This window comes from Tupaia chinensis, unplaced genomic scaffold (assembly GCF_000334495.1).
Source record: "Tupaia chinensis unplaced genomic scaffold, TupChi_1.0 Scaffold145685_1, whole genome shotgun sequence".
Classification (NCBI taxonomy): domain Eukaryota; kingdom Metazoa; phylum Chordata; class Mammalia; order Scandentia; family Tupaiidae; genus Tupaia; species Tupaia belangeri.
In genome coordinates, this window is record NW_006205542.1 from 683,492 (window position 1) to 711,212 (window position 27,721).

The window sequence follows — 27,721 nt, forward strand, 5'->3', positions numbered from 1 at the left end:
TAGCTCCACTTAACACTCAGGCGTTTCTGTTTTTAAATATTTTGAAAACAATTTAAAGCTTGAAAATGTTAATATATTTCAAATGGATACTTGTGACTTGAATTTATGAAGTAAGACATGTGGGAGTTTATTTCATTTCATAAAGCAAGTCATGTGTATTACTACAAAGGCATTCCAAGTAACATTTTCGTTAAAGAAGCTTTAAGTGGTTTCTTGAGTGGAAAATGAAAAGAGTTCTTTGAGCTATTTGAAAATTTAGGAAGCTTTTGAGAAGGAGCGTGGCCATTAGGAAGAGCATCACTGCATCTCATGGAGCAGCCTTCTTTCATCGGGGCGGTTTCCCCTTTAATTCCTGCTTAGTATGACGCCTCGGTGGTTACCAACCAAGAATTAGACTTGGCAGTTTTTATTGTAGCAAGGGTGTACTCAAAGCTGAATGTTCACACTCAGTCAAAAATGGTAATGGAAAACAACATCCATTTACTAATCACATTCTTATCTGCCTTAAACTAGATTAGTAATACATAAAATCTCATGTTGCTTTTTGACATTTTTGTATTATTTGTGCAAATAGATTATGACCAGCTAATGCCTCTGACATTCAAGTAAAGGATGAATTCAATTAATATTTATTGAGCACCAGCAGAGTTCATGGAATTCTAGTAAATACCACCAAATGCAGCTCTGTGTGCTTATAGGAGTAAATTTGGGGGATGGGGTCACAGGTCTAGAAACTGGAAGACAAGAGAATTAATGCTGAGGGAAGAGATGGGATTTGTAAGAGAATTAATGGTGAGAATTCAGTTCATTTTGTACTATGCAAATTTATTTCAGGTAAAAACTAATGTATTATGGAGGTCACCTTTTGAGTAACAGTGGGAAAGATAAACAACTATCCAGATAAATGCACTGTTAAGTCCGATGATTTGAAACCTATCACATCTTATCATTGAGCAGACAGTCTTGAAGTACCTGTCAGGTGCTATGACAGGACACTGCAGGAGAGTAAGGAGTGGCTCCTGCCAGCTCCTCCATGGCTGATGGAGGAGGCCGACCTGTTTGAGTAGTTGTTGTGCTGCTGTGGCCGCAGCGAGGCACCAAACTCACCATGTGAGTCAGCCTTGCAGTGTCACACTTTACCGCTGTGCCACCATCTGGCCTCCAGCCTCACTGTAATTGATGCACTGAAGAGAAGAAGCCCTGGTGTAGTGGTTCTGGTTCAGAAGCGGTTGTAAAATTGTCAGCAGATAGTCATGGAAGTGATGGCTGTGGGAAGAGAGGAGGAGGAGCAAGCCCATGTTATTAGCAGCAAGGAGCTTTTCAACGGGGAAGGATCAGCTCGGGCCGCACGTGCTGGTGGTGGTAAGGTAGATGCGGACTGAAAAGGGATTTGTAACCAGGGATCGTTAGTACTTTTCAACTGTAATGTTAACTGTTTCACTTTTTCTCCCAACAAGAGGAAAATCACCTCACTATTAGTTTTTTCCCACCATGGCTCTGCTGTCTCCAAGAAATCCCTCCATAACCTGTGTCTGGAAAGCACTTCAGTTCATCAGTTATTTGTGGAGCATTTGCTTTATGCTGGGCATTAAATGAAGGAGGCAGCTGCATTTTCTTTTTCCAGGTGACAGAGGCAGAGGGCCTGGGCAAAAGCTCTGAATTATGAAAATGGTGCTGAGGGAAGAGAAGAGGCCTGTAGCATACTGGGACATCACTGTCTTAAGTATTTACAGATAACATTGAAAACTAAAAACGGAAAGGATAAGGCACCTGGGAAAGCTGCCACTTTGCAGCCCCGGGAGTAGAGAAACATTTGAGAGGCAGAGTCAGTAGGCACAACTGACCAGGTGTGGGTGATATGGCCCGCAGTGGAGGTGGTGCTGGGCTGTGGGACTTGGGATTCATTCATTCATTGCCTCAGAAGGGAGCTCGAGCCAACTACTGTACTAGGGCTGTCGAAAGGCCCCCTTTCCTTGAGGCGGCATTTTTAGGAAGTAGGTCAGTAGCCACATAACCTAGTTTAACCATGGGTAGTGTAGAGGCGTCTTTTTCTGCCTGAAGTGCCGAGAAGTGTCTCAAACTGGTTGTAGTAGTTGAATTCTTCAGGTGCACCAGCAGACATCTGTTGAAACTCTATTGCAAATCTCTGTAAGCGATGTGAGGATTAAATTGAGATACTTTCTATATAGCATTGATCAAAATACCTGACACATAGACTTTAAATAAATATTAATGTTTAAATGTGTGCTATTACGATGTAAAGGGTTGGGGTCAGCAGGTGGCATAGTGGTTACATTGCTGGACTTCCACATGGCTGACTGTGGTTTGAGTCCTGGACCTTGTGGGTTGAAAATCATGCCAGGTGCGAGGGAACCAGCAGTTAGCGTAATGGCTATGTCGCTGGACTCCCACGTAGTCGACCGCGGTTCGTGTCCCGGACCCGGTGGCTTAAAACTCACGCCGGGCGCGTGTGCGTGCGTGCCCAAGATCCTGAGAGGAGAATGGAGGAGAAGGGATTGCGGCGTGACCATCCCCCCTGGGGGGTGATTTCTCGCTTTCTGTCTCTCTCTGTCTGTCTGGCGAGCACACACGCCCTATGGCAAAAAAAAACCTCCCCCCCCCAAAAAAAAAAAAATCATGCCAGGTGCTTATGCATGCATGCCCAAGATCCCAAGAGGAGAATAGAGGAAAAGGGATTGTGTCACAGGCATCCTTCAGGGTGTGATTTCTCACTTTCCCTCTCACTGTCTCTGTGTGTCTCTTGCTCTGGCAAGCACATGTGCCCTATGGCAAAAATCTCTTTAAAAAATGTAAAGGGTCACATTTTATTTCCTTTGCATTTCTAAATTCAGAAGCACTTGCAATTGGTCAAGAGAAAGAAATTAAATATTGTTTAAAATACTTTGTTGACCTTTGCTCATGTGGATGATTGGTATCAGATGAGTTCTGGTATAACAGCAGTTAATAGCATCACCAGGCTTATTCAGCCTATTGAGGGTGTGTAGATGATAGAGACTGGCCTTCAAGACTGTCAGATTTGAGCTGTTACCTTCTTCTAAGCATCTCTCAGTGTCATGATACGAAGGAGCCCAGTAAATAAATTCATGCTGAGCATGCCTTATGTTCATGTAGGATGTAGCACTGATTTTAACAACTTCTGTAGCTCAAACCATTTTAACCTTTTCTTGTCAGTTTCTGGTATGAATGCAATTTAAAACATTTATCTACCACCTCAGTTCCCAAAAGAAACGCTAGTTTGAAATCTTAAGGTAATCTAGAGAGGAAATAGTTACTCACAAGTTACTAACTGTAGTTTGATGCCTTGCCTTTAAGATGGAAATCTTCTCTTCATTTTACTGCATTGTCCTAATTTCTTCTGTTTGCTCATTGCCTTTTCAAGGGGTCCTTTGTGCTTCATTATCGTTCTTTATGATGTTGTCCCCAGCTAAATTTCTTCCATTTGCCTTAGGCTTTTCTTGTACTCTGGATCTCCCATTACTTTTATTGTCCACCAACTACTGTTTCTGCATGCTGATTAAAGGGGCTCTTGCTCCTCCTGCTGCTGGCAGCTCCCACATAGCCTAAAGTGCATGGCTGTGGTGAATTCTGATTAGTTGTTTGTGTAGACATCTCCTTATCTCAGAGAAGGAAGGCAATGTGTGGTTGGTCTCAGGGTCCCTCTACCCCAGAGAGGAAATTTCCATATTTCTGGCTGTGTATGTGTGCACACTCATGTACACCTGTGTTTGCACATGCATATTCACAAACAAGACGTACTCCACATTGATTTAAGTATCTTTCTTAAATTATGTTGATTTATACTATTTAAAACATTTAATTTGAGGTACCAGCAGGTGGCATGGTAGTTAAGGTGCTGAACTCCCACATCCATTTTGTGACTCCATCTTGGGCCTGTACCCTAACTATATTTTTAGGGTCCCTGATTCCTACCTCAGTTTGAGTTTCAGACCTGGTGGCTTCCTTCTCACTTTCTCTCTCTCTGTCTCTCTCTCTCTGTGATGAGTGCACATACCCTATAGCAAATTGAAGAATAATGATAAAATAAATAATACTAACCCTTAAAAAATTAATTTGAATAGGCCTTATTCTTTCTCATTTTAAATATTATCCAAAAAACTGTTTTCAACATCTGTCATGGCGTTCTGCTACTTTTGTGGTCTTTGAGCTCTATTCAAAAGACTGTGCCATCTGTGAACTTCTGGTCAAAAGGACGCACTTAACCCTCAATGGCATGTGAATACTCTTCCTTAACTGAGGGTTGACTGTATCTCTCAGTTGTTTTCCTTAGGCCAGCTTGCCCCTTATTGACCAATCTATATCCCTTCCTATAACTAATGAAGATACTGGTATGGTACAAGGACAGTGGAGTGTGGAGATGATAGGGAAATGTTTTGTACAGGACCAAATGATTTTTGGACTGTTAACACCACTGCTTCTCAAACTTAGTACAAATAATTATGAACTATTTAGAAGTTGTTTTTTAATTTTCAGAATTTTAAGTGATTTTGTAATAAGATATGGTATTGTTACATGGGTTTTGATGAAATAAAGTAATAAACATGTGCTTAAAGGGGCTAATAAAATAAAATGTGCTTAAAGGGGCTAGCAAGTGGCATGGTGGTTGAGGCACTGCATTCCCACATGGCCAACCAGGTGTCCTGGACTCAGCTGCATGAAAACCACACCCAGGCGAATGTGTGTGCATGTCCAAAATCCCAGAGGAGAATGAAGAAGAGATTGTGATGTGGTCATTCCCCCAGGGGATAAGTTCTCATCCTCTCTTTGTCTCTCTCTGACTCTCCCCTTCAAGTACACATGCCCTATGGCAATAATAAAAAAAAAAAACCTTTTAAGAAAAGTGCTTAAAGAAAAAGCACTAGTCTAGGAGTCAAACTTAGTATGAATAAACTACTTAGATGCTGGGTTTTTTTCTTTGTTTCTTTTAATTGCCTGAGGGCTTGTGACAGAAAGGGAGAGGGAGAAAGTACCTTCCATTGTGGCATTGTGACGTTGCAGTCCCTTCTTCATTTGTTCTGTCAGGATTTGGGGCATGCGTGTACACACACCCAGGTGCTTTTCACGTTGCCCGGCCTTGCATTCAAACCATGTTCAGCCATGTGGAATCTGGCTTTCTTTAACCCCCAGGCTCTGGGACCAGTCCATAGTTGGGTTTTAGTTTTCATAATTTTAAATGATTTATTTGCAGTGACGGTACAGATGTAGTTACATGACTTTTGATGAAATTAACTTTACTTTTTTAAAAAGTGCTTAAAGAAAAAAACACTAGTCTAGGGGTTAGAAGACTGTTCTAGCACAAGTTTTGCTACTTAACTAGGTGAATGACACTGAGGAAGTCTTTTAATCTTTCTGTGCCCTAGTTTCTGTAACTGGAGATAATCGAAGGAGATGTCCTTCTCATCTTTCATGAGGATGAAAGTGAAAACCTGGAAACATTTTTAAAAAACATCCAGGATAAATGTAATGTGTATAATGATAATGATAACAAGTCTTTAATTGTCTTTTTTGCATACTGTAAGTAAAAATCTCGAATGCCTTCAAAATGAATTGAAATATTCCTTTTTAAAGCACACTGTTAGCAAGTCAAATACAGTAAGTAAAATGAGAAACCACTGAAACCGATTGAGAACTTGTATTTACTGATTTTGCAAGACTGAAGTGTTCATGTAGGTTAAGAATTTGTTTTTAACAGTTCCGTGAATGCATAGCTTTTGTCAGCAAGGAGAGTTGATGGCAGTAAAATTCAGAGTCCACTCTTAGAGTCATATAAAGAAAACATTGGAGTAGAAAGCAAAGAGGGTAATTATATTATGAGAACAGAGAGGAGTTGCCCATGTCCATCGCAAGATACCTGAATAGAGAAAAACCTTAGTCAAGGGCCCAGCAGGGCGGCATGGTGATTAAGGCACTGGACTCCCACATGACCGACTGCAGCTTGAAAATCACACCAGGTGTGTGTGCGTGTGTGCCCAAAGTCCTGAGGGAGAAGAGAGAAGGGATTGCGGCATGGCCATCCCCCCGGGGTGGTGGAATGATTTCTCATTTTTACAGTCTATCTCTGTCTCCTCTGTCTCCCAGGGAAGTGCACGTGCTGTATGGCCAAAACCTATACAATCTAACCTAAAAAAAACCTTGGCCAAGCCTGGGAGGAAGTTCTTTTCCTCAGGTGCTTTCCTCTGTCTCACTCTAAATGACTTCAAAGCCCCTCAGACTTATATTGTGGGTTGATTTTTCATGGTAGGTGCTTACAGGGAGAACCCAACTTCGTTGTTTCAGTAGAATGCCTGAGACTTCAAGAGGTCAGATTTAAAATATTTATTGAAAAACAAGAAAAAAAAAACCAGAATAAGAAATATCTGTTTATAGTGCAATGATAAAAACAGAAGTCATGTTGCGATACAATAACAAACTTACTTTTTGTTTTGATATTTGAGAGCTTTTTGCTATAGGGTGTGTGTGCTTGTCAGAGAGAGAGACAGAAAGTGAAAAATCACCCCCTTCCCCAGAGGGATAGCCACGCTGCAAATCCCTTTTCCTTCATTCTCCTCTCAGGATTTTGGGCATGCACTCACACGCCACTGGCGTCGTTTCAAGCTGACAGGTCTGTGACTCAAACTGTGGTTGACCACATGAGAATCCAGCACCTCAACCCCTACGCCACCTGCTGGTCCCAACAAACTTACTTTCATGTACAAGTCATATTTTAATTCATTTAATTGAGCAGTGTCTCAGTTTAAAATTATGTATAAGTTATAATCTATGTATTTTATTACTTCAGCTTTCCTTTTTTTCATTGTCAATGGGCACATGTACTTGCTAGAGAGAGAGAGAGAAAGAAAGCATTCTCTCTTCCCCAAATGTGATATTGTCATACTACAGTCCTTTTTCCTCCGCTACTCCATCCCTTCAAGATCTTGAGCATACACGTGTGCCCAGTGTGTTTTTCAAGTTGTCGGGGCCAGGATTCAAGCTACAGTCAGCCACGTGGACCCAGCTCCCTCTTCACAGCCCTTAACTAGTACACTACTACACTGCTTCACTTTTCCATTGTCCACAGTGCTTTATTAGATATGACATGTGTCATGGATACACATATGTAGTAAGTACATTTCTTTTTAATGGTTCCGATAATGTGACATCCCATAAAATGACTTGAAAAATCATATTCTTTCTAAAATTAAGTAGTAAAAAACTTTACTGTGACCGTTTAGTCTTTCATATTAGTGATTATTCTTCAGAACTCACAGAACTTTAAACAGAAATAAAAGACCAATTTCTACGGTTATACTTGAAACTTATGGGTTTCTTTGGGATGTAAGGAAAATATGTTGTAGGTGGTAGACCTTTCGTTAAATTTGTTAAATACTTAAGTGTCTATCTTGTACAGGACATCCTATTCAGAGTTGAAAAAGTGTGGGGCCAGGTGGTAGCTCAATAGTAACTAAACTGGACTCCCATGGGAGAGATCCTGGGTTTGTGTGCTGGACCTCCCTAAGTACGCCATGTGAGAAGGCATGCCTATGATCCATATTAAATGAAATTGGGGGGTTATGGCTGAGGACCCTATTGGAGGTGCCTCCACACCCCCCTCATCTCTCTTTCTCTCTCTCATGGGAGAAACATGCATATATATAACCTTTATTTTTAAAGAAAAGATTAATTGAGATATAAATTCCAAGAGACTGGAGTTGTGATGCTCAGAACTGTTTATTTAGTTGTGGTCACAGGAAACTGTGAGATTTCATTTCCCTGAACGCCGTGATGACACTCTCTCCACTGTAGCCCACTCTAATGTCTGCCCCTTACACCTTGTACATTGTTGACTAAAGTAAAAAAGAAGTAAAACTTTGAGTTTGTAAACTTGAAATTTAAAAGAAAAAGTTTAATTTTAATTTTTAAATAAGGAACTCTGTCAGAGTCCCTTCCCCTGTACAATTCAGTGGCTTGGAACTCGCATCAGTAAAGGTGTCTGTGCTTGAAGAGTTTTCAGGATGCTTCCTATAGAATCTTTGTAAATAGTGTGTGTATGCTTTCTTTTTTTTTTCCTGTGAAGTTTTCCCCCTTATTCTGACATTAAAATACATTTCAGATATTTTAAAACATCAAAACTTATTTCCAAGGTAGGTAAAAAGGATATGATCTCCAAAACACATACCCTCACACACACATACATTTATGAAGGGACATTATTTGTGAGAGCCTGGTATCAAACTCTACATTAGCCATTTACCTCAAAAGTAGTCTCTACCTCATAAGTTTATGAAGATTAAATGAGCTAATTTATGTAAAGTACTCAGAACATTAGCTGGCACATAGGAAGTACTATAAAAAGTTTCTATGATGGGGCTGGCAGGTGACGTGGTAAAGGGCACTGGACTCCCACATGGCCGACTGCGGTTTAAGTTTCAGACCTGGTGTCTTGCTTTCTCACTTTCCCTATCTCTCTCTCTCTCTCTCTCTCTGTCCCTCTCTAGTGAAATTAAAATAAATAAATAAAGTTAAATAAAATAATTCCTTTTTTTTTTTTTTTTAGAGGCTACATTCCACAGGGAGCATTCGCCCAGAAAGACAGAGACAGAGAGACAGAAAGTGAGAAATCACCCCCTAGGGGCGACGTCCATGCAACAATCCCTTCTCCTCCATTCTCCTCTCGGGATCTTGGGCACGCACGCACATGCACCCGGCATGAGTTTAAGCCACCGAGTCCGAGACTTGAACTGTGGTCAACTACATGGGAGTCCAGTGACATAGCCATTACACCAACTGCTGGTCCCAAGTTAAACAAAATAATTGTTAAAAAAAAAAAAGTTTCTGGGACCAGCAGTCTCACACCAATAAAAGAAAAGAAAAGAGAAGAAAAGAAAAGAAAGCTTTTGACCAGTTTTATTTTTTTAACTGTATATTGATTTCTTAAATAATGCCACATTTCAAGTAATTTAAGAGATGCTACTTTAAGACAACTCTGTATTTTCTTTTCAGATGGCCCTTCAGAAGCACCAGTGACCAATGGGAACACAACCACAGCGCCAGCCCTGAGCGATGATCTGGACATCTTTGGACCAATGATTTCTAATCCCTTACCTGCAACTGTCATGCCCCCAGCTCAGGTAAGAATATACATGTATGTGGTGGTCACTGCTTACTTCCCTTTTACAAGTTTCAGAATTTCAGCTTTGGAAGAATTAATTCTGATCATGAATTGAAAGTCACCTCCTTTTTGGCCAGAGCTGGGCAAACTTAAGCCTGTAGCTTGTTTTTTTTTTGGAGAGATTTTCACTGTAGGGCATGTGCGCTCGCCAGACAGACAGAGAGAGACATAGAGACAGAAAGCGAGAAATCACCCCCCCAGGGGGGATGGTCACGCCGCAATCCCTTCTCCTCCATTCTCCTCTCAGGATCTTGGGCACGCACGCACACGCGCCCGGCGTGAGTTTTAAGTCACCGGGTCCGGGACACGAACCGCGGTCGACTACGTGGGAGTCCAGCGACATAGCCATTACGCTAACTGCTGGTTCCCGAGCCTGTAGCTTGTTTTTATAAGTTAAGTTTTATTGGAACACAGCCATTCCTCTCGGTTTACATATTCTCTGTGGCAGCTCTAGTGCGACAAAACCAGAGTTGAAGGCAAGTTGAGTATCTGTAATCCAAACATCTGAAATCCAAAATCTTAAACTTCTGAAAGCCAACATGACACTACAGTGGAAAATTCTATACTTTACCTCATGTAACAGATCAGTCAAGACAAAATTAGGTGTATAAGATGTATATGAGGAGCTGGCAGGTGGTGTGGTGGTTAAGGGTGATGGACTCCCACATGGCCAACCGCGGTTTGAGTCCTGTACCTGATGGCTTTCTTTCTCTCCTTCTCTCTCTCTCTCTCACTCTGTCCCTCTCTGGTCAAATGAAAATAAATAAATAAAGATATATAAAATAATTCCTTTTTTAAAAAAAGATGTATATGAAACAAATGAATTTTGTGCTTAGTTGTGGGGCCTAGCCCTAAGATATTTGGTTATGTATAAGCATATATTCCAAAATCCAAAAAAACACCCTGAAATTTGAAATGGTTCTGGTCTCAAGCATTTTGGGTAAGGAGTCCTGAACTTGTAGTTACAACAGAGACCTAGGACCCCCAGATTTTAAATTATTCACTACCTTTAAAGTCCAAACCCTCGATTTAGAGAAAAAACAATTTTTAGAATACACAAGTGGAATAAACTTGACTATTCAACCTTACCTGGGATCAGTAAGTTCACTTCAGTGGTTTTGAAACTGTGGGGGTTTGTGAATACTGATTGGGGTTAAGACGTTCTAGCAAATGCACACTCATTTTTAAAAATGAAGATAAATTATGTTTTAAATTAGTTTAAAACCAGTCTTGCTATGTATATTTTTAAAAAGATTTATTTAATTTTATTTATTATTCTTCAATTTGGACAGAGGGGGTGGGGTAAGAAAACAAACCACCAGGTCCAGGACTTGAACCACAGTCTGTCATGTGGGAGTTCAGGACTTTAACCACCACAACACCTGCTGACTCCACTATGTATATTTTTTAGTGACGTCTTTTTTAATTTCCCAGAAGGTATATGTGCTTGCTGGAGAAGACAGAGACAGTGAAGGAAAGGAAGAAAACATCCCCCATGAAGAATGGTCATGCTATAATCCCTCCTCCATTTCTTCCTCCTTTTGTGATTTTGGGCATTTATGCCACATGTAGTACCTGGCATGTTTTCCAAGCCACTGAGTCTAGAACTTAACTGTTGGTCAACTATGTGGGATCCAGGTGCCTTAACCACCAGGCTATGGGCTGACCCTTTTTTTTCATGATTCTTTTAGAAAACTATTTAGATTAGTAATATTAATGATCAGGTTTTTTTAAAAAGTATTCATGGTGGGGGTGGACAGGTGGCCTGGTAGTTAAGGTTTTGTACTCGCACATGGACGAATGGGGTTCAAGTCCCAGGTCTGGTGGCTTGCTTCTCTCTCTCTCTCTCTCCAGTAAGCACATGTATCCTATAGCAAACTCAAAAAAAAATGATTTTTTGAAAAAATTTTATTCATTTTAATTTGACCAGAGAGACACATACACAGAGAGAGAGAGAGAGGTAGGGAGAGAGGGAGAGAGAGAGAGAGAAAGAGAGAGAGAGAGGGAAAATGAGACACCACGTCAAGGACTTAAAGTGTGGTTGACCATGTGGGAGTGTTCAGTGTTTCAACCACCACTCCAACTGCTGGTCCCATAAATAAATAAGTTTTTTTTTTGAGATGTTTTTGCTAGAGTGTGTGTGATCACCAGGAAGACAGAGAGAGACAGAGAGACAGAAAGCAAGAAATCACCCCCCAGGGGGGATGGCCACTCCCCAATCCCTTCTCCTTCAATCTCTTCTTGGGATCTTGGGCACACACGCACACGCACCCAGTGTGAGTTTAAGCCACTGGGTCCGGGACTTGAACCACGGTCTACAACATGGGAGTCCAACAACATACCCATTATGCTAACTGCTGGTACCAATAAATAATTTTTTTAAAAAGTATTCATGGTGAACACATTTTGAATTGCCTTAACATTACATGAAGTTTCTATAAGGTGAAAAATATAAACTTTTAGAATAGGAGATACTGTTTTTTGTTTTAAAGTTTATTTCTTCCATTAGTGAGAGAGAGAAAGTTGACACCCCCAACAGAGTCTTGATGCAACAATCCCCTCCCAGCCTTCAGACAACCCCTGATAATAGGCACATTTATACCCAGAATTCATAGGGAGGTCTCTGGACTTAAACTGGGAACCTTTCCACATGGAATTGCCTCACAGAGTATCACGTCTTATTGCACCGGACTCCCAAGTATATTTTTAAAACGTTTGCTTCTTTCTTCCATGAGAGAGCTAGGTGGGCACCTCAACAGTTTACCATGCTACAATCCACCCTAGCCTCAGCCAAGCAGAATCACATGCATATGCATTTGCGTAGAGACAGAGGACCTCAAGGCTTGGCAGGATGGCTTCAGCATTGCAGAGTGTTGTATTACCATTGTGCCATGGTAGCTGGCCTTAAGTTACTCTAATCACATCATACTCTGATTTTATATTAAATTCATAGTTTTTATAAGTCAACAACCAGGTTTTTTTAATACATAATAATTTTTTAGATAAAATATTTCCTTTGTCATACAACAGTCCACCATACAGAATCCACATGGGAGGATCCTGGGTTCTTGTCCTGAGGTCTTCCTGTACATCAGGCATATACTGAGGCCCTGGGGGTGGATAGCAGTTGGGAGTGTCTTCCTTACCACACCACCCAAAGAAATGAACAAACTTTTTTGTTCTTGTCTGTAGAAAAATTGAGCCAAATCTGATTTGTTTGTATGAAAAGTTTTAATAAGAGAAAATTTGTCTTAGTTAAGACTCATAACATTTTTATTGCATAGATTTATTATTACTATGATAGCTATTATATAGTTACCACTAGAATTAAACAAATTTCTAAGTAATAATTGGCTTAAAATTTTTTAAAGAGATTTTTGCTGTAGAGTGTGTGCAGATGCCAGAGAGACAAAGACAGAGAAGGTGAGAAATGACCCCCCAGGGGATGGCCATGCTACAGTCCCTTCTCCTCCATGCTCTTCTCAGGATTTCAGGCATGCACATTACACACTCATGCACCTGGGTGAGTTTCAAGCTGCCGGGACTGGAATGAGAACTGTGGTCAGCCATGTGGTAGTCCAGCGCCTTAACCACTATGCCATCTGCCAGCCCCTAGTTTAAATGTATTTTTTTATCAAAATTGTAGCAGTGGTCTTTACTTTTAGCAAAAGGTGGTTATTTTATGGCTTTGTCCCTTCTCTCTCCCTGTAACACACGGAAAAAGAGGAACTAAGTATTATTACTACTGTTGTTTCAATTAATTATTATCAATTACCTTGTGAATTTATGCAGACATGGGTATACAGTGACAATAAAAAACTAATATTGTGACTTTGGAAAGAAGTGCTTACGATATTTGACAATCTAAGCATGAAAAGCAATTAATTTTGGTCTCGCATTCTAGTGAGGCAGTTTTATCTGGCAGACTTCTTTAGATTCCACCTGGGTATGAAAGTTACTTTGCAACTGGTTGGAGAACTAGACTCTCAGGATTGGGTGTACTTCATGTGTTATGTTCTGTATCAAAGTAGCAGACTTCACTTAACTCTTATGGACAAGTACCTCTGTGTCAAGGACTATGGGGTCTGGCAGTTTCCTGGAGGGGAGGGCTGATGGATGTTTTGGGCATTGTGATCAAAACATGTTAGGATGTCAGAGCTAGTTTTTAAATTCTATGTATTTCTTTTTCCTTGGGACACTATTTTTGGAACAAGATTGTGTGCTAGTCGTATTGAGCCATGTAAAATATTTAGGAAACAGAATTATCATTCATCGGATTACATGTAAAGATTAAAATCCAGACACATGTTTATAGTGATGCTTGTGAAAATGGAGGAGCTGCTGCAAGCATGTGCTTAAGCATACACTGGTACTCGCAGGTCATTGGGAATCATGACGTCTTTTTCTGGGTTTTTCTATGCAAAAATGTGTTCTGACTTTCTTGACTACCCAATATAAATAATTTTGGTGGGGTATATGAAATTGAGCTGAGACTAGTTTGGACATTAAGTTTGTGAATTACTCTGAACTCTATTATTATTTTACTCCTGGTGTTATTTTCTAAACACATACAGATTCTACTAGAAGATTTTCCCATTCATGAATATGAAACAGATTGAGTTTACCATCTACTTTACCTGTTTGAGTCTAGTGTTCCCTAGATGAGGGTTAGAAATACTCAGAAGTGCTGACAGAAGTGTGCATGTTTTGTGGGTTTGGATAACAGTTCCAGAGTCTCAAATGATGACACATAGAAGCCCTTTTCATGTCCTGTTGTCCGGTACACACACTCGCAGTATCTAGATCTACACAAGTGCTGCGGCCTGTCATTGGTTCAGCTCTGGGATCCCAGCAAGCCAGAGAGCCTGTGGTTAGAGGACCTATGGTCTCTCGAAGTATGACGTGACAGGCAGTACTCCTTTTATCCTAGTTTTGTAGTGATGGCAAATGGAGAGCCAGAACTGGAAGTGGACATTTAGTGCTGACTAGCCATGTTGCTTGGCTTGGCTGTTTTTAGACTACGTCCATGTTTAGGTGGGTGGTGCACCTTATCTGCCTTCATCTCATCATACGTGATGATGTTTAGACCATGTGTGCATTAGCCAGGCTGCTCCATGACACCAAATCATAGCTTACCCATTTATTTTGTTATATTTCATACACAGGAAGTAGATCCCAGGGTCTTGAGCAGATTTTTAGACTGAACAAAAACTAAACATGAGCAGAACATCATTTAGTGATGCCCTTGCTCTGAATCTAACAGCAGCAATAAACAGAGTCCTTAGCCCCACGTTGCACAAAGCACTTCTTGTGGTCATCACACTTACCCCCAGTTGATAGATAAGACCGAAGGGAGAAGCCAGGTGACTTATGGAAGGACACACTGGGATCAGTCGTGGGCAGGGCTCGTCCTGGCAGGCTGGCTACAGTCCAGCTCTTCCCCTCTGTGATCTGCTGCTGCTTCATTTGGAGCTCAGATATATTTTGTTCAGTGGCATTGTTACATTTGGTATTCCAGGATGTCTAATTTCTTACATACTTCAATTTTTTTTTTTTCAGATTTAGGTGACTTTCTTTGTATCTCGCAATTCTTGCTTAATTGGTCATAACAGTCAGAAACAGTTCGTTTTTGAGAGTAGAATGTGTGGATAACAATGTATTACATAGCAGTCTAGCCAAGGCATTAAATGTTTGAATTTAGCATCTGCTTGCTACTCATCTTATTCTATAGTTTGAGAAGAGTCTTGGCCAGCTTTTACTGGTCTTCATAGAATTCTTTGAAACTCTTCATGTTTAAAATAAGTCTGTATAGACAGGGGTAAATATGATTATTTAATGACTGCAGAGATCATTAAGTGAGGCTATCCACTGTAATTATATTAATTATCTACTTGTTTATTGTTCATTTGTCCCCTTACCCAGCAGTGGAGTACAGGATATGGTTGAGAGTCTAGCTTGTTGAAGTTATGCTGGGCTTTTATTTCTAAACAGATTAGAATCAGTCTAATAATGTTGTGGTTTAAACTGATCTTGATCAAGTCTATAAAAAAAATCTTACAATGCAGCTTTGGAAAAGGTCAAAAAGACTTTTAATAAACTAGTGCAAGACCCTCTTGCAGTAATATTCCAAGGGATACCAGTTCCTTGAAGCAGTAATTACTGAAGGAAATGCCTGAGCATCACTCAGGAGTAGGGGTCCTCAGACAGCAGCCACCCAACTATTGTTGAACTCATTGTATTCAGGATGTGATGGGCAAAAAAAAAAAAAAAAAAAAAAAACCAAACCAAAACAAAATTATCCTTGGTATCAGCTTAGCTGGTAAATGCAGTTTATTATGAAGTAGCCACAGTATACTTCATTAACAGATTTCCAAGTAAGAAATGTTACAACTTTACTCTGGATTTTTTGGTGTGGACTTGTGAGTGATCCTCTTGAAGTCATCATTTTACCTCTTACAGTTGTTTAATTTCTGTCTAATTTCATGACTTTACTTGGAAGTTAAGTAATAGGTGAGCAGTGCTTTATTCTGCAGAATTCAATAGCTTATTTTGGTGTTTGTATCAGGGGACATCCTCTGTATCTGCAGCCACCACCCTATCTACAGTAACATCGGGGGATCTGGATCTTTTCACTGAACAAACTACAAAGTCAGAAGAAGTGGCAAAGAAACAACTCTCCAAAGACTCCATCTTATCTCTGTATGGTACAGGAACCATTCAGCAGCAGAGTACGCCTGGTAAATAATTTCGAAATCTGCGTTCAGTGAATCTCTGACTGTACTAGAAACACATGTCCTTTGTCATTACAATAATACCAATTATATTTCTTCCTTATTTTTCTGTGCAGTGGGTGCTTTTTTGTTATAATTTACACAACTCAAACTGAAATGAACAAGGCATGAGAATTAAAAAGCACATGCAGGATTCACAGAACTTTATTTAAAATTCACATATCACTTAGTATTGTTTCACGAGCTTATAGGACATGGCTTATCTTTGAAGAATGATTGAAATTTGACCTACATGAAGTTTATAACTGTACAGTATATTTTGTCTGTAGGCAAACAATAGGTAGTCTTAATTATCACATGGATTTCAAAAAAGCTTTGACATTTTTTGGTCATTATAATGAAATACTAGCATATACACAGTTTTAATATCAGACCATGTCTTCTAAAATAATGAGCTGATTTCACGTATGGGCTGAAATTATATGATAGCTCACTACTTCCATTAAAGCTAGATATAGTCAACTCTTTCTTGCCTGTCTAGTATTAGGAGCCAGTGGTGCAGATTAACAGAAACAACATAAAATCTCATGTTATGTAGTTTGGTCTTCACAATAGAAGACACTTTATGTGACTGTACATAAGATTTATAGTTCCTAATTAAAGTTAGTAACTGATTTGTCTGCATTTTGGAAGTAACCAGGATCTAAGGATTTAGGTATTTTGGGGTTGGTCAGAGTAATTGGAGCAACCAGAATGGAATTAAAGTTTTTATTACGGGTAGTTCAGAAAGATGGTAATCCATTTTATATGACTGTGGAGGTGCATGTAACTATCTGCAATAGCCTTGCGTTCTTTATTCATTTTCTTTTCTTGGTTCTTATGATGCAGGTGTCTTTATGGGACCCACAAATATACCATTTACCTCACAAGCACCAACTGCATTTCAAGGTTTTCCATCAATGGGGGTACCCGTGCCTGCAGCTCCTGGCCTTATCGGAAACGTGATGGGACAAAATGCAAGCATGATGGTGGGCATGCCCATGCCCAATGGGTTTATGGGAAATGCACAAACTGGTGTGATGCCACTTCCTCAAAATGTTGTTGGCCCCCAGGGAGGAATGGTTGGACAGATGGGTGCACCCCAAAGTAAGTTTGGCTTGCCACAAGCTCAACAGCCCCAGTGGAACCTCTCACAGGTAGGGATCATTTTTCTCTCCAACTTTTCTCAAATCAACAAACCAGATTTGTTTTTGAGGTGGTCTTAAAAAAAAGAATAAGTATTTTTTTTTTTAAGTTATTTTTTTTTTTTTTTTTTTTCCTCTAGGGCACGTGTGCTCACCAGAAAGACAAGGAGAAACAGAGAGACAGAAAGTGAGAAATCAATCCCCAGGGCGGATGGCCACGCCGCAATCCTTTCTCCTCCATTCTCCTCTCGGGATCTTGGGCATACATGCACATGCGCCCAGCGTGAGTTTAAGCCACCAGGTCCGAGACTCGAACCGTGGTCAACTACATGGGAGTTCAGTGACATACCCATTACGTTAACCGCTGGTCCCAATAAGTAGGAATTTTTCCATTTCAGATTATAACAGCTATAATCGTGAACATCTCCACTCTGTCTGTAATAGTTAGAAACTATTTTGGACATCATGAGAGACTTTCTATCTGTCCCCATTGAGGTCACCATCAAGCTTTACCCAACCCCTAGTGGGGCGTTTTTGTGGTCTACTTAGGCCCATCTATCTTCACTGTTAATTTCTGTAACTTTCAAATTTGACTTCATAATCTTCTAATATAATTTTGTGAGGGATCTAGGTTATCTTCCATATCATGTAGTTAGTGCCCATGAATTTGTAAAAATTACTTGTTCAAAACCTTTGTAAAGTTGCATTTTTCACATATCCTATAATGACTTTTTAAATTTACAAATAGTTCAAGAATTCCCATAAGATATGAATAAGTTCATATTTGTCTTATATTATAAAATCCTATTTTATCTAAGTTTGTTTAGAGCCCAGAGATGACATTTCTGTTTGAGGTACTCAGTTCTGACTTTACCTCTGTAGTCAAAGGCTCTTCGACTTAGGTTCTTCTCCCACTGCTCTTCCATTTACACTTCCTGTTTGATGTTCATCCAGCATTTTCTGTTTAGTCTGCTGTTTCACCTTGAGAGCATTCAGGGAACAGTTTAGAGTGATTGCTAACAAATATTAAGGAATCACTGTATAGCCCATGAATGGTCCAAATTATTTTTGCTGTCACTGTTTACAAGAGTATGTGTGAGACCATGGTTTCTATCCTCTGAGAATCTCAAAAATTATGTCAGTAACAGGTTTTATGTGGCCAATATCTGAAACCCACACAGCTCAGGTTAAGGTACCAGGTGAACCAGCTGGGAAAGTTGACTCTTACTTACAAAAAATCCAGGAGGGTGATGCTGTTTTCCAGCCCTCCGTCAGTGGCATCTATTGGCCAGTGACAAGGAGGTTAAAAAATCCTTTAGAAGGCATATGCCTGATCAGTGAAGTGAAGGAGGTTAGTGTCTTTGAAAAATTTCAAATATATGAGCTTTATTAAGAACACAATGTAACCCAAAGCATAGCTTTTGAACCTACTCTATATTTAATGGTAAACCTTGCCTTTCCTTGTATTATCACCATTCTTGGAAGTATGAAAACCTCAGAGTTAAGATATATTTTATTCCAGTCTGGAAGAAAAATACATTTAATCTTAGACTATGGAGCATATTTTGAAAATTAATTTTTCTTAGGCCGGCCAAAGAAAAAAATGTATATTTTATGACCATTTTTAAATATTTAGGAAGTATAGAGAATAGAGAATCATTTAAGATTTTAATAGAGAATTATCACACAAAGTTTTATAGGATAATTTGAGAATATTTACCTTCTAAATTTTCTTGGTCCTTGGTAGTTAAAGCACAATACCCTAGAGTAGGTTAAAATTGGAGTGGTGGACTCAGTTTATTATATACTCATACTCAGACAAATTAAAAAACTGTTTTGATATTTTTTTTTCAGTTTTAGTTCATCTTTGGGGACAAGAAGTTGAATCTAGAAAGTGAATAAATATGTATGACTAAGTTTACTTTGTGGACAGTACTAAAAAGTAGAAGAAAAGAAAGAACAAGAAGGGAAAAGAAGTAGCTGTTTGCTTTCTGTAAAGAAATATTTGTATGGTGTTCTGCTTTTACCTAAGTGCTTTGACTAATTTTCATACTAAGGAAAATAAATGTCCCACTGTGGCTAAAGAAACAAGAATTAAAAGTGAGTAAGCCTCATAAGCTAAGCCTTTCTGTGTTTCACAGATGAATCAGCAGATGGCTGGTATGAGCATCAACAGTACAAACCCTGCAGCGGGGTTCGGCCAGCCCCCCACCACAGCAGCAGGTTGGTCTGGAAGCTCATCGGGTCAGACTCTCAGCACACAACTGTGGAAGTGAAAACTGCAACACAAGTTTCATCCAGAACTACCACCCGACATTCCTTGCTAAAACGCATCCAGTTCCCGTTTACTCATGTACATACGTCATTTTTCTTTTTCCCCATTTATTCACATTAAGAATTATCTGATTGACCATTGTTGGTCCGTACTGATTAAATTTTGATGTGGTGAAAAGCAGGTTGAGGACATTTATGTCAAAGGCAGCTTTGCTCGTTTTCCCATGGTTTCACATACCATTTGAGAAGCTGCTCAAGTCAACTTGCATAATCAGTTTTATGCTCAATAAAATTATAGCTCTAATGTTTGCATATAAGGGAAGTAGTTATCATGTTAGTAATACCTCTAACAGTATGAACCCCACCCCCAAATTAGCCAGTAATCCTGTAGGAAGGTACTGTATGATCAAATGTTTAATCATATAAATAGAATGTAAATGTATCACTGAGCACTGTTTTCTAGTGATCAAAATCCTTTTATTTCATCATTCACTTCACTGTGCTGTTGTTATGATGTGCTTAACAGGGAATGTGGTTAGTGAAAGGAAGATAAACCTGGATGTCACTACAAAACTTTAATGAATGCTTAAAAAAACTCCAATTTTATCTGCTTCTCTTGTAATTTGGCTCTCTCCTTATGGACATAGTGCTCACACAAAGACCTTTTTCTGCACTATATGCAAACAGGGTAACTAAAACAAAGCCACTTTCGATCCTTGAAGGAATATCCAGGTTTATGACAGTAATTGTGTTTACATTTTATGGTGCCTAGTATTGACAAAATGTTATTTCCCTATATTAAACAGATGACTCCACAGACCTTCTTATTTGTGGGCTTTTTTCTTTTCTTATTCCCTATGATGTATTTTGCCACCAGCCTTCCAGAAATTACTTAATGTTGCAAAGTTAGGCATTGGGAATGTCCAGTTGACAAAATACCTGTCATCTGTTAAAACCTGTTCACTTCTACCAATTATAAGGCCAACTGGGGGTGAGGGGAGTATATCAAATACACAGAATGGTATCTTGCAGTGCCATTTCACCATACTGTACAAACCTCTACCAATTTAGTTGTAGGTAATACATGCAGAACAAATGAAGACAAGGCGTTCATTCTGTACCATCCGGTTAGCTTATGCTAACTGACAAGCTCTGTATAAACAGATGTCCTTCAGATGACGGTAAAGGCTGTTGTACTGAAGTTAAATGAACAATACCTGAAGGCTTTGCAGCCTAAGCTCCAAACATCCTCTTCCACATTCACTGGCAGGGCGCACTGCACCAGTTACTGCTTCAATTATACCTCAATTTTCACCGTGTCCAGGTGGTACTTTGGCTCATTGGCTAGATTAACCTTTTCTGTCCGAGTGTGCCACACGAGAACCTAAAGGGGAGGGGAATATTTTGAGTATCAACTCTTTACACAGACACTCGAGGTCAAGCAGCACGAATGAAATGAATACCTTGGTGCAGTTACTTGCTTTTGGTTCCAGTTCTTCGACTGTTGTGATTTGTTTTAGAAAGTCAGATTCTTGCATCCCTGGCTGGGATCCACGGCGCTTAAATACAGCTTTGGGGTTAGACAAGATGACTTGAAGACTTACAGCAAATCCTTTGTGAAAAGTTAAGGAAAAAAAGACTTTAAAAACTAGTGTACTTCTCCTTTTCTCTATATAATTTTGTTCACATCAAAACCAGTTTTTAAATACCTACTCTGTGTTATGCCTTAGTTTACGAAGTCTCAAAAGGAAACAGTCATTACTGTATCGTACTGTGCAAGGCAACCACTGCACAGCAGCCATCTCGTCTGCCAGTGAAGGGCGAATTTTCTAAGCTGCTGTTGCACAGTCATCACACTCCCACATTTTGACACTCCAGGAAGAAAGAACTAAGAACTAAATGGGGCTGAACAGATACAGAATCATCCTGACCATCCCCGGGGTATGAGAGTGCCCACCCACTGCTCCGGCCTGCCCTCTAACACCATGATGTCTGCTTTACCGACATCGGCACCACTCTGCTTGACTTTGCATTTAGAAGACTGAGTAATAGTAATAGTCAGTTAGCTAGAAAATGAATAATAGTGGGGGCTGGCAGGTGATGTGGTGGTTAAGGGTGCTGGACTCCCACATAGCTGACTGTGGTTCGAGTCCCGGACCTGGCGGCTTGCTTTCTCACTTTTCAATTCTCTCTCTCTCTCACTCTGTCTCCCTCTGGTCAAATTTAAATAAATAAATGAATGAATTAAGTTAAATAAAATAATTTTTTAAAAAAGAAAATAATATCTAATTTTCAATCAATCTGTGTGATAAATTTGTTTCTTATAGCTCACTTTTAAAAAATCTATGTATTTCCTTCAATTGTTTGGTCATAAGAAAATTCATTACTGTTTTATCTGTAGTTTAACAAATTCCATGTCTGAAGTTCAGCCATTTAAAGCACTGTGTAAGCCATCTTGTCAAGTAATCATTTTGAAAGCCTGACACCTGGACCCTTTTGCTGTTAATGACAATTGTGACACTGAAGTCAAGCATCCCCCCATAGTCAAAGCGATGAGGACCAAACCCCAGGAACATTTCTTAGCAACTTTTTGTATTTCTGTATGTTAACTGAATTGATTATGCATCTTTCTGCAAATATAGTTAGCAAAGTAAGTACCAGATGATACCAGGCAGCAATGGAGGAGTTGGGAAAAAACCAACCCCACCATTCTCATAACTTCTCCAAATACCAGCCTAGGCTGCCTCATGCTCTAGACTGTTGCCTTTTTGGGAAAACTTAATACTGAACAATATACAAACACAACTTGATATAGCAGGTGCTGAGTGAAGCAGAACAACAACAAAAAGATCACAAAAGTGTTAGCCTTAAAACTGATCTCAGTATCCTCCACCAATCCTGGAGGAAGTCAGCACATTCTAGCAGAGCGAACACTGAATTTAGAAGTAGAAACCTTATGTTTTTGTCTGGGTCCTTGTACCTGGGGCACTGGACAAGTCACTTATTTTTGCTTAAATTCTGTAACTTCCCTGTTTTCTCATCTACAAAAGAAGTATGACCCCTCCTCAATGTTTGATGTCGAATTTTATGTATAGAAAGAACACTGACTGCAAAGAATGGCACCAAAGACACCACAATATGGAAGAATACCACCGTAATATTACCATGAGGGGCAGGTGGCATTCACCATTGTGGCTGAAAGAACACTGGTTGACAGGTAAAAGGACTTTTGGAAGTTCCGAGTGGCAAAGCCAGTCCACCTGCATGTCCTACTATTCTGAAGCCTTCCTAAGGCACAACAGACACAGGACTCCTCAACAAAAAGCCAAAGGCTCAAGTTAATATACAGAGTGCCTTTTCTAATAGGTCAAATCAGATTTCAGTATGAAAAAAATCTCTTGCTTTTTTTCATGTGTTTATAAATAAGCTTCATCCTTTTTTATCTAGATGATTGTCTGCCCTTCTCAATCACACTGAAGCTCCTGGGATATTCTTCACAGTGCTTCAAGGTACTGACTGTCCCCATTCTCATTTAAAAACAACAAACAACAACAAAAAACAGGATCCAAAATCTGCAGAAGTAATTCTGAAAATGATACAAAGCCACTTTGATCTGATACCCTTCATTGTCCCCTAAGTCTTGAACACATTCATCATCATGACACTGAAGGACTCAGATTAGGAATGGGCTTTGCTTTCTTTTGCTCAGGAACATCCCTTTAGCTCTGAATGCAGTTTCACAGCAGAATCTACACACTAAGCAAAGCTGACAGCCTGTTGTGAGGCTCCATGTAGTTTTGCTCCTAGGCCCCCTTTCCTGGCCTCACCTAAGGTGTGCACTGAAAGGCCAGCACCCTGGATAGGGACTGTAGTAGGCTCCCCACAGCAACCGCGGTTTCTCAATTGTCTTAGCAAAGGGGAAGGGAAGGGGTTGCAGTTCACATGCTTCTCAACTGTCACCTCGGTTTTCTGCTCTCCCCACTTCAAGGACCTCTTCAAAGGAAGCAGGTCACAGCCAGCGGGCCAGCTAGTCCAACCCGGGGTGCTTTGGGGGAATCTGTCCTGCCATAAAGCTGGCAAGAGTTAAGAGCTCTATCTCAGAAACCATGATAAAGTGTAAATTTTTAGTTCCTAGACCAATTTCCAACCTAAGATGGATATCTAGGGTTTTCTTCAATTCCAAGTTATGTCTCAAGTATTATGTCTTCTGTTTTTGAGTCAGTTTGATTAAGTTTTAAAGATGTTGCAGTGGCTTTTGAATACTAGGAGCCTTGCAAAAACAGTGGGAGTAGGATTTTCTGTCCTAGTCAGTTGTATAAAATACAAAACAAAATGCAAATGAAACATGGGTTTTCACTGTGAAGGCAGGAGTCCCTGATTCCTTTAAGCAGAGTTAGGTGGGGAGGGTATATTTCCTCCCAGGCAGAGGAACAAGGCCTGCCTCAATGATAGGCTACTGATTACTGGGTAGGAAATCTGTAAGACCTTCCTAGTCCAATGAGCCATTTCTACTTCTGAATAAGACGAACCAACGGGACTGTTTTTTTCCTACTGTTTTAAATAAAACTGGACAAAAGGTTTGAAAAAGTTTTCGCATTGGAAAAAGAGGCGTGTAGGGCAGACTTTTTTTTTTTTTGGAGAGGTTTTTGCTATAGGGCATATGTGCTCGCCAGAAAGACAGAAAGCGAGAAATCACCCCCCCACCCGGAGTGGGGGGGAGGGGGGATGGCTGCACCACAATCCCTTCTCCTCCATTCTCCTCTTGGAATCTTGGGCATGCACACATGCGCCGGGCATGCACACATGCGCCCGGCATGAGTTTAAGCTGCTGGGTCTGGGACTCGAACCACGGTCGACTACATGAGAGTCCAGCAGCATAGCCATTACATCAACTGCTGGTCCCAGGCAGACTTCTGAGAAAAGAGAAACGTGAGCGCCACAGCTGCCCCAGCTTCCTGCCTGAAGAGTGTCTGCAGGCCAACCACAGGGAGAGGAACTCAAAAAGCTGCAGCCTCTGAGATGTGAGGAAACAGACTGAGAATGAGAAGAAGCCATGACAGCCAGAATTTGAGGGCACAGTACCTGGACAGAAAAGAGCTCTGTTGATCTGTAAAGGGGCTCCCCTCAAGTTTTCAAGGATGATTGGCAAGTGCAAAATTACCAAGGCTAGGTAAGGAAACACTGCAATCAAGCAGGTTGGATCCATTGGTGGGGCGTACTCAGGCAGGGAGTAAGTCACATTCTCAACAGCCAGAATGGAGATATCTAGTAGGAATTTAGACAGCTAGAAGAGTTGAGCGAGTTTGATTTAATTTTTTTTTTTTTTGAGAAGTTTTGCTATAGGGCGTGTGTGCTCGCCAGAAAGACAGAGACAGAAGGTGAGAAATCACCCCCCGGGGGGATGGTCACGCTGCAATCCCTTCTTCTCCATTCTCCTCTCGTGATCTTGGGCACACACGCCCACGCACCCGGCTGGAGTATAAGCCACCAGGTCCGGGATTTAAACTGCAGTCGACTGCGTGGAGTTCAAGTCCCAGACCTAGTGGCTTAAAATTCATGTCAGGGGTGTCTGTGTGCACATGTAGCCCAAACTTCAAGAAGAATATGGTAGAAAAGGGATTGTGGCATGACTAGCTCCCTCCAGGGGGTGATTTCTCACTTTCCTTCTCTCTGTGTCTGTCTGGCAAGTGCACATGCCCTATGGGGGTAAAAATTGCGTTTATAGTTTAAAAAATCCCTACACACACACACACACAACCCTCCAGGTTCAGAGAACTTCATTGGTGAATTCTAACAAACATTTAAGGAAGAAATAATAGCAATTATAACCATTTTACCCCCCAGAAACAGAAAAAGAGGACACACTTTTCATGTTCATTCTATGAGAATGGCATTGTCTTGATACCAAAATCAGACCAAAAAAATTACAAGGAAACAAGACAACAACTGTGATGAACACAAAAATTCTTGAAATTATAATTAAATCCAACAATAAAGAGAATTAAAAATCATGACCATGTGAGGTTTTTTTTTTTTTTTGAGAGGTTTTCGCTATAGGGCGTGTGCGCTCTCCAGACAGAGAGAGACAGAGAGACAGAAAGCGAGAAATCACCCCCCAGGGGGGATGGCCACGCCACAATCTCTTCTCCTCCATTCTCCTCTCGGGATCTTGGGCACGCACACACACGCGCCTGGCGTGAGTTTAAGCCACCAGGTCTGGGATTCGAACCGTGGTCGACTACATGGGAGTCCAGCAACATAGCCATTACGCTAACTGCTGGTCCCACCATGTGAGGTTTATCCCAAGCTGCAATCTATGCGTGGTTAGCTGAAAGATCAGTTATGTGTTAGACGCAGATTTCCATAAATGTCTAGAATCAAAGAGTGTCTCAGTGTTTGCCAAAGTCCTCTGTATGTGGGTTAGCAGATGGCATAGAGGTTGTGTCATTGGAGCCCCCTGTGGCTGACCCTGGTTCGAGTCCTGGACCTGGTGGCTTGAAACTCACACCGAGTACATGTGTGTGCATGCCCAAGATCCTGGGAGGAGAAGGAAGAGAAGGGAGTGTGGCATGGCCATCCCCCCTGGGGGGTGATTTCTCACTTTCTCTCTCACTGTTTCTGTGTCTCTCTCTTCAATAAGCACACATGCCCAAAGATATAAACCTCTGAAAAAATAAATATACTGGGAACCAGCAGTTAGCGTAATGGCTATGTCGCTGGATTCCCACGTAGTCGACCGTGGTTTGTGTCCCGGACCCGGTGGCTTAAAACTCACGCCGGGCGCGTGTGTGTGCGTGCCCAAGATCCCGAGAGGAGAATGGAGGAGAAGGGATTGCGGCGTGACCATCCCCTCTGGGGGGTGATTTCTCGCTTTCTGTCTCTCTGTCTCTCTCTGTCTGTCTGGTGAGCGCACGCGCCCTATAGCGAAAACCTCTCAAAAAAAAAAAATATATATATATATATATACTGTATGAATTTATACTTCAACACCTAGCCAGGCAGTTTTCAATTATGCTTAGCGTTCACTTTTTTATTTTTAATTGCCACAGGGCACATGCACTCACTACAAATAGAGAGAAGGAGAGAAAAAGCATCCCCTCACCCCCAGTGCATTATGGTCATGCTGCAATTCCTTACCTTCCATTTCTCTATTCTGTCAGGATTTGGGGCACGCATGCACACGCATCCAAGAGCTTTTTTTTTTTTTCCAAGCAACAGGCCAGGATTCAAATCACAGTTGGCCATGTGGGATCTGGCTCCTTTAAGTCCAAGCTACAGGGCCGACCCAGCTTTCATGTCTTGATTATAAAGAGGCTCAAGATCAGCGAGAAGTGAGAACTGAAAGCCTTGTAAGATATCTTTTGATCATATACATGTCCCCACATATCTATATGGCCTCTAGATTCCCAGAAATAGATGAAAGCTTCTCAAGGCAACCTATGGAATGAAATATATCCTGTTTTCAAGTTTTTTTGTTCAGTTTGTCCTTTGACATCCTTGTTATCTTTACTTCAAGAAGCTGTAATAATAAACAATCGCCACGAATTGTTTTCAACAAATATCCTCCAGGGAAAAGGCCGTTGGCACTGTATGAGTTTTAAGTGAGGTCAGATAAAGAAAGACAAGCTTCATGGGGGACCAGCAGTTGGCGTAATGGCTATGTCGCTGGACTCCCATGTAGTTGACCACGGTTCAAGTCCCAGACCTGGTGGCTTAAACTCACACCAGGTGTGTGTGTGTGCGTGCCCAAGATCCCAAGAGGAGAATGGAGAAGAGATTGTGGTGGGGGCATCCTCCCTGGGGTTGATTTCTTGCTTTCTGTCTCTGTGGTGAGCACACTTGCCCTATAGCGAAAACCTCTCCAAAACAAAAGAGAAGCCTCCTGAGTAGGAGTGCCTAGGCAACTGCTAGCTAGGTGGAGTAGTGACAGTTCTCCCAGAATTGAGCTTTGAAAGAGTTCCAACCCTGTCGGCCCTTCCAGTGACTGCTAGGCTCCTGGTTTTCAGAGTGATTACACAGCTCTTGTCTTTTCAAGGCTTTTAAGGCTTCCAAGGAGCTAAGGAAAAGAGAGTAAGAATATGGCAGGTTGAAACACTACTGTATTAACTATTCTTACCAAGATTAAGCAGCTAACCAAGTCAAACCAAATAAACGAACACAAGCACTGCCAAGATAGCTGCACATCTTCAGTTACTCTTCATAGTTCTGAAAAAGTTGATTTTTGATGATTTTTGCTAATGTTCTCATTGCTTTAATGGAGGAGAGGCTATTCAGAGGTCCTTACTCTATCATTCCCAGTGACATCACTGCATATGTCTTTTTTACAACCCAACCCCATTACCACT

General features: G+C 40.8%; 2 protein-coding genes across 7 annotated transcripts in view; one reads left to right on the forward strand and one right to left on the reverse strand.

Annotated features, from left to right (window-relative positions):
* The window catches only part of SMAP1 (small ArfGAP 1), a 167,492-nt gene extending 147,297 nt beyond the window's left edge, over nucleotides 1-20,195 (forward strand). For 5 of the 6 annotated variants that reach the window (XM_014584133.2, XM_014584130.1, XM_014584129.1 and 2 more), the window contains 4 exons: nucleotides 9,019-9,146; nucleotides 15,753-15,924; nucleotides 16,807-17,114; nucleotides 19,244-20,195. In XM_014584133.2, coding sequence (XP_014439619.1) covers nucleotides 9,019-9,146; nucleotides 15,753-15,924; nucleotides 16,807-17,114; nucleotides 19,244-19,378 — 743 coding nt within the window. In that variant the 3' untranslated portion in view covers nucleotides 19,379-20,195. Of the gene's footprint in view, nucleotides 1-9,018; nucleotides 9,147-15,752; nucleotides 15,925-16,806; nucleotides 17,117-18,338; nucleotides 18,601-19,243 lie in introns of those variants that run through there. The other variant, XM_014584134.2, reaches the window with a different exon arrangement.
* A 131-nt stretch (nucleotides 20,196-20,326) lies between these two features.
* B3GAT2 (beta-1,3-glucuronyltransferase 2) overlaps nucleotides 20,327-27,721 on the reverse strand; it is an 81,314-nt gene continuing 73,919 nt past the window's right edge. Inside the window, exons 3-4 of the mRNA XM_006168295.3 lie at nucleotides 20,840-20,988; nucleotides 20,327-20,760 (exon numbers count right to left, since the gene is read on the reverse strand). Of these exons, the coding sequence (XP_006168357.1) occupies nucleotides 20,674-20,760; nucleotides 20,840-20,988 (236 nt within the window). The 3' untranslated portion in view covers nucleotides 20,327-20,673. The remainder of the gene's footprint in view (nucleotides 20,761-20,839; nucleotides 20,989-27,721) is intronic.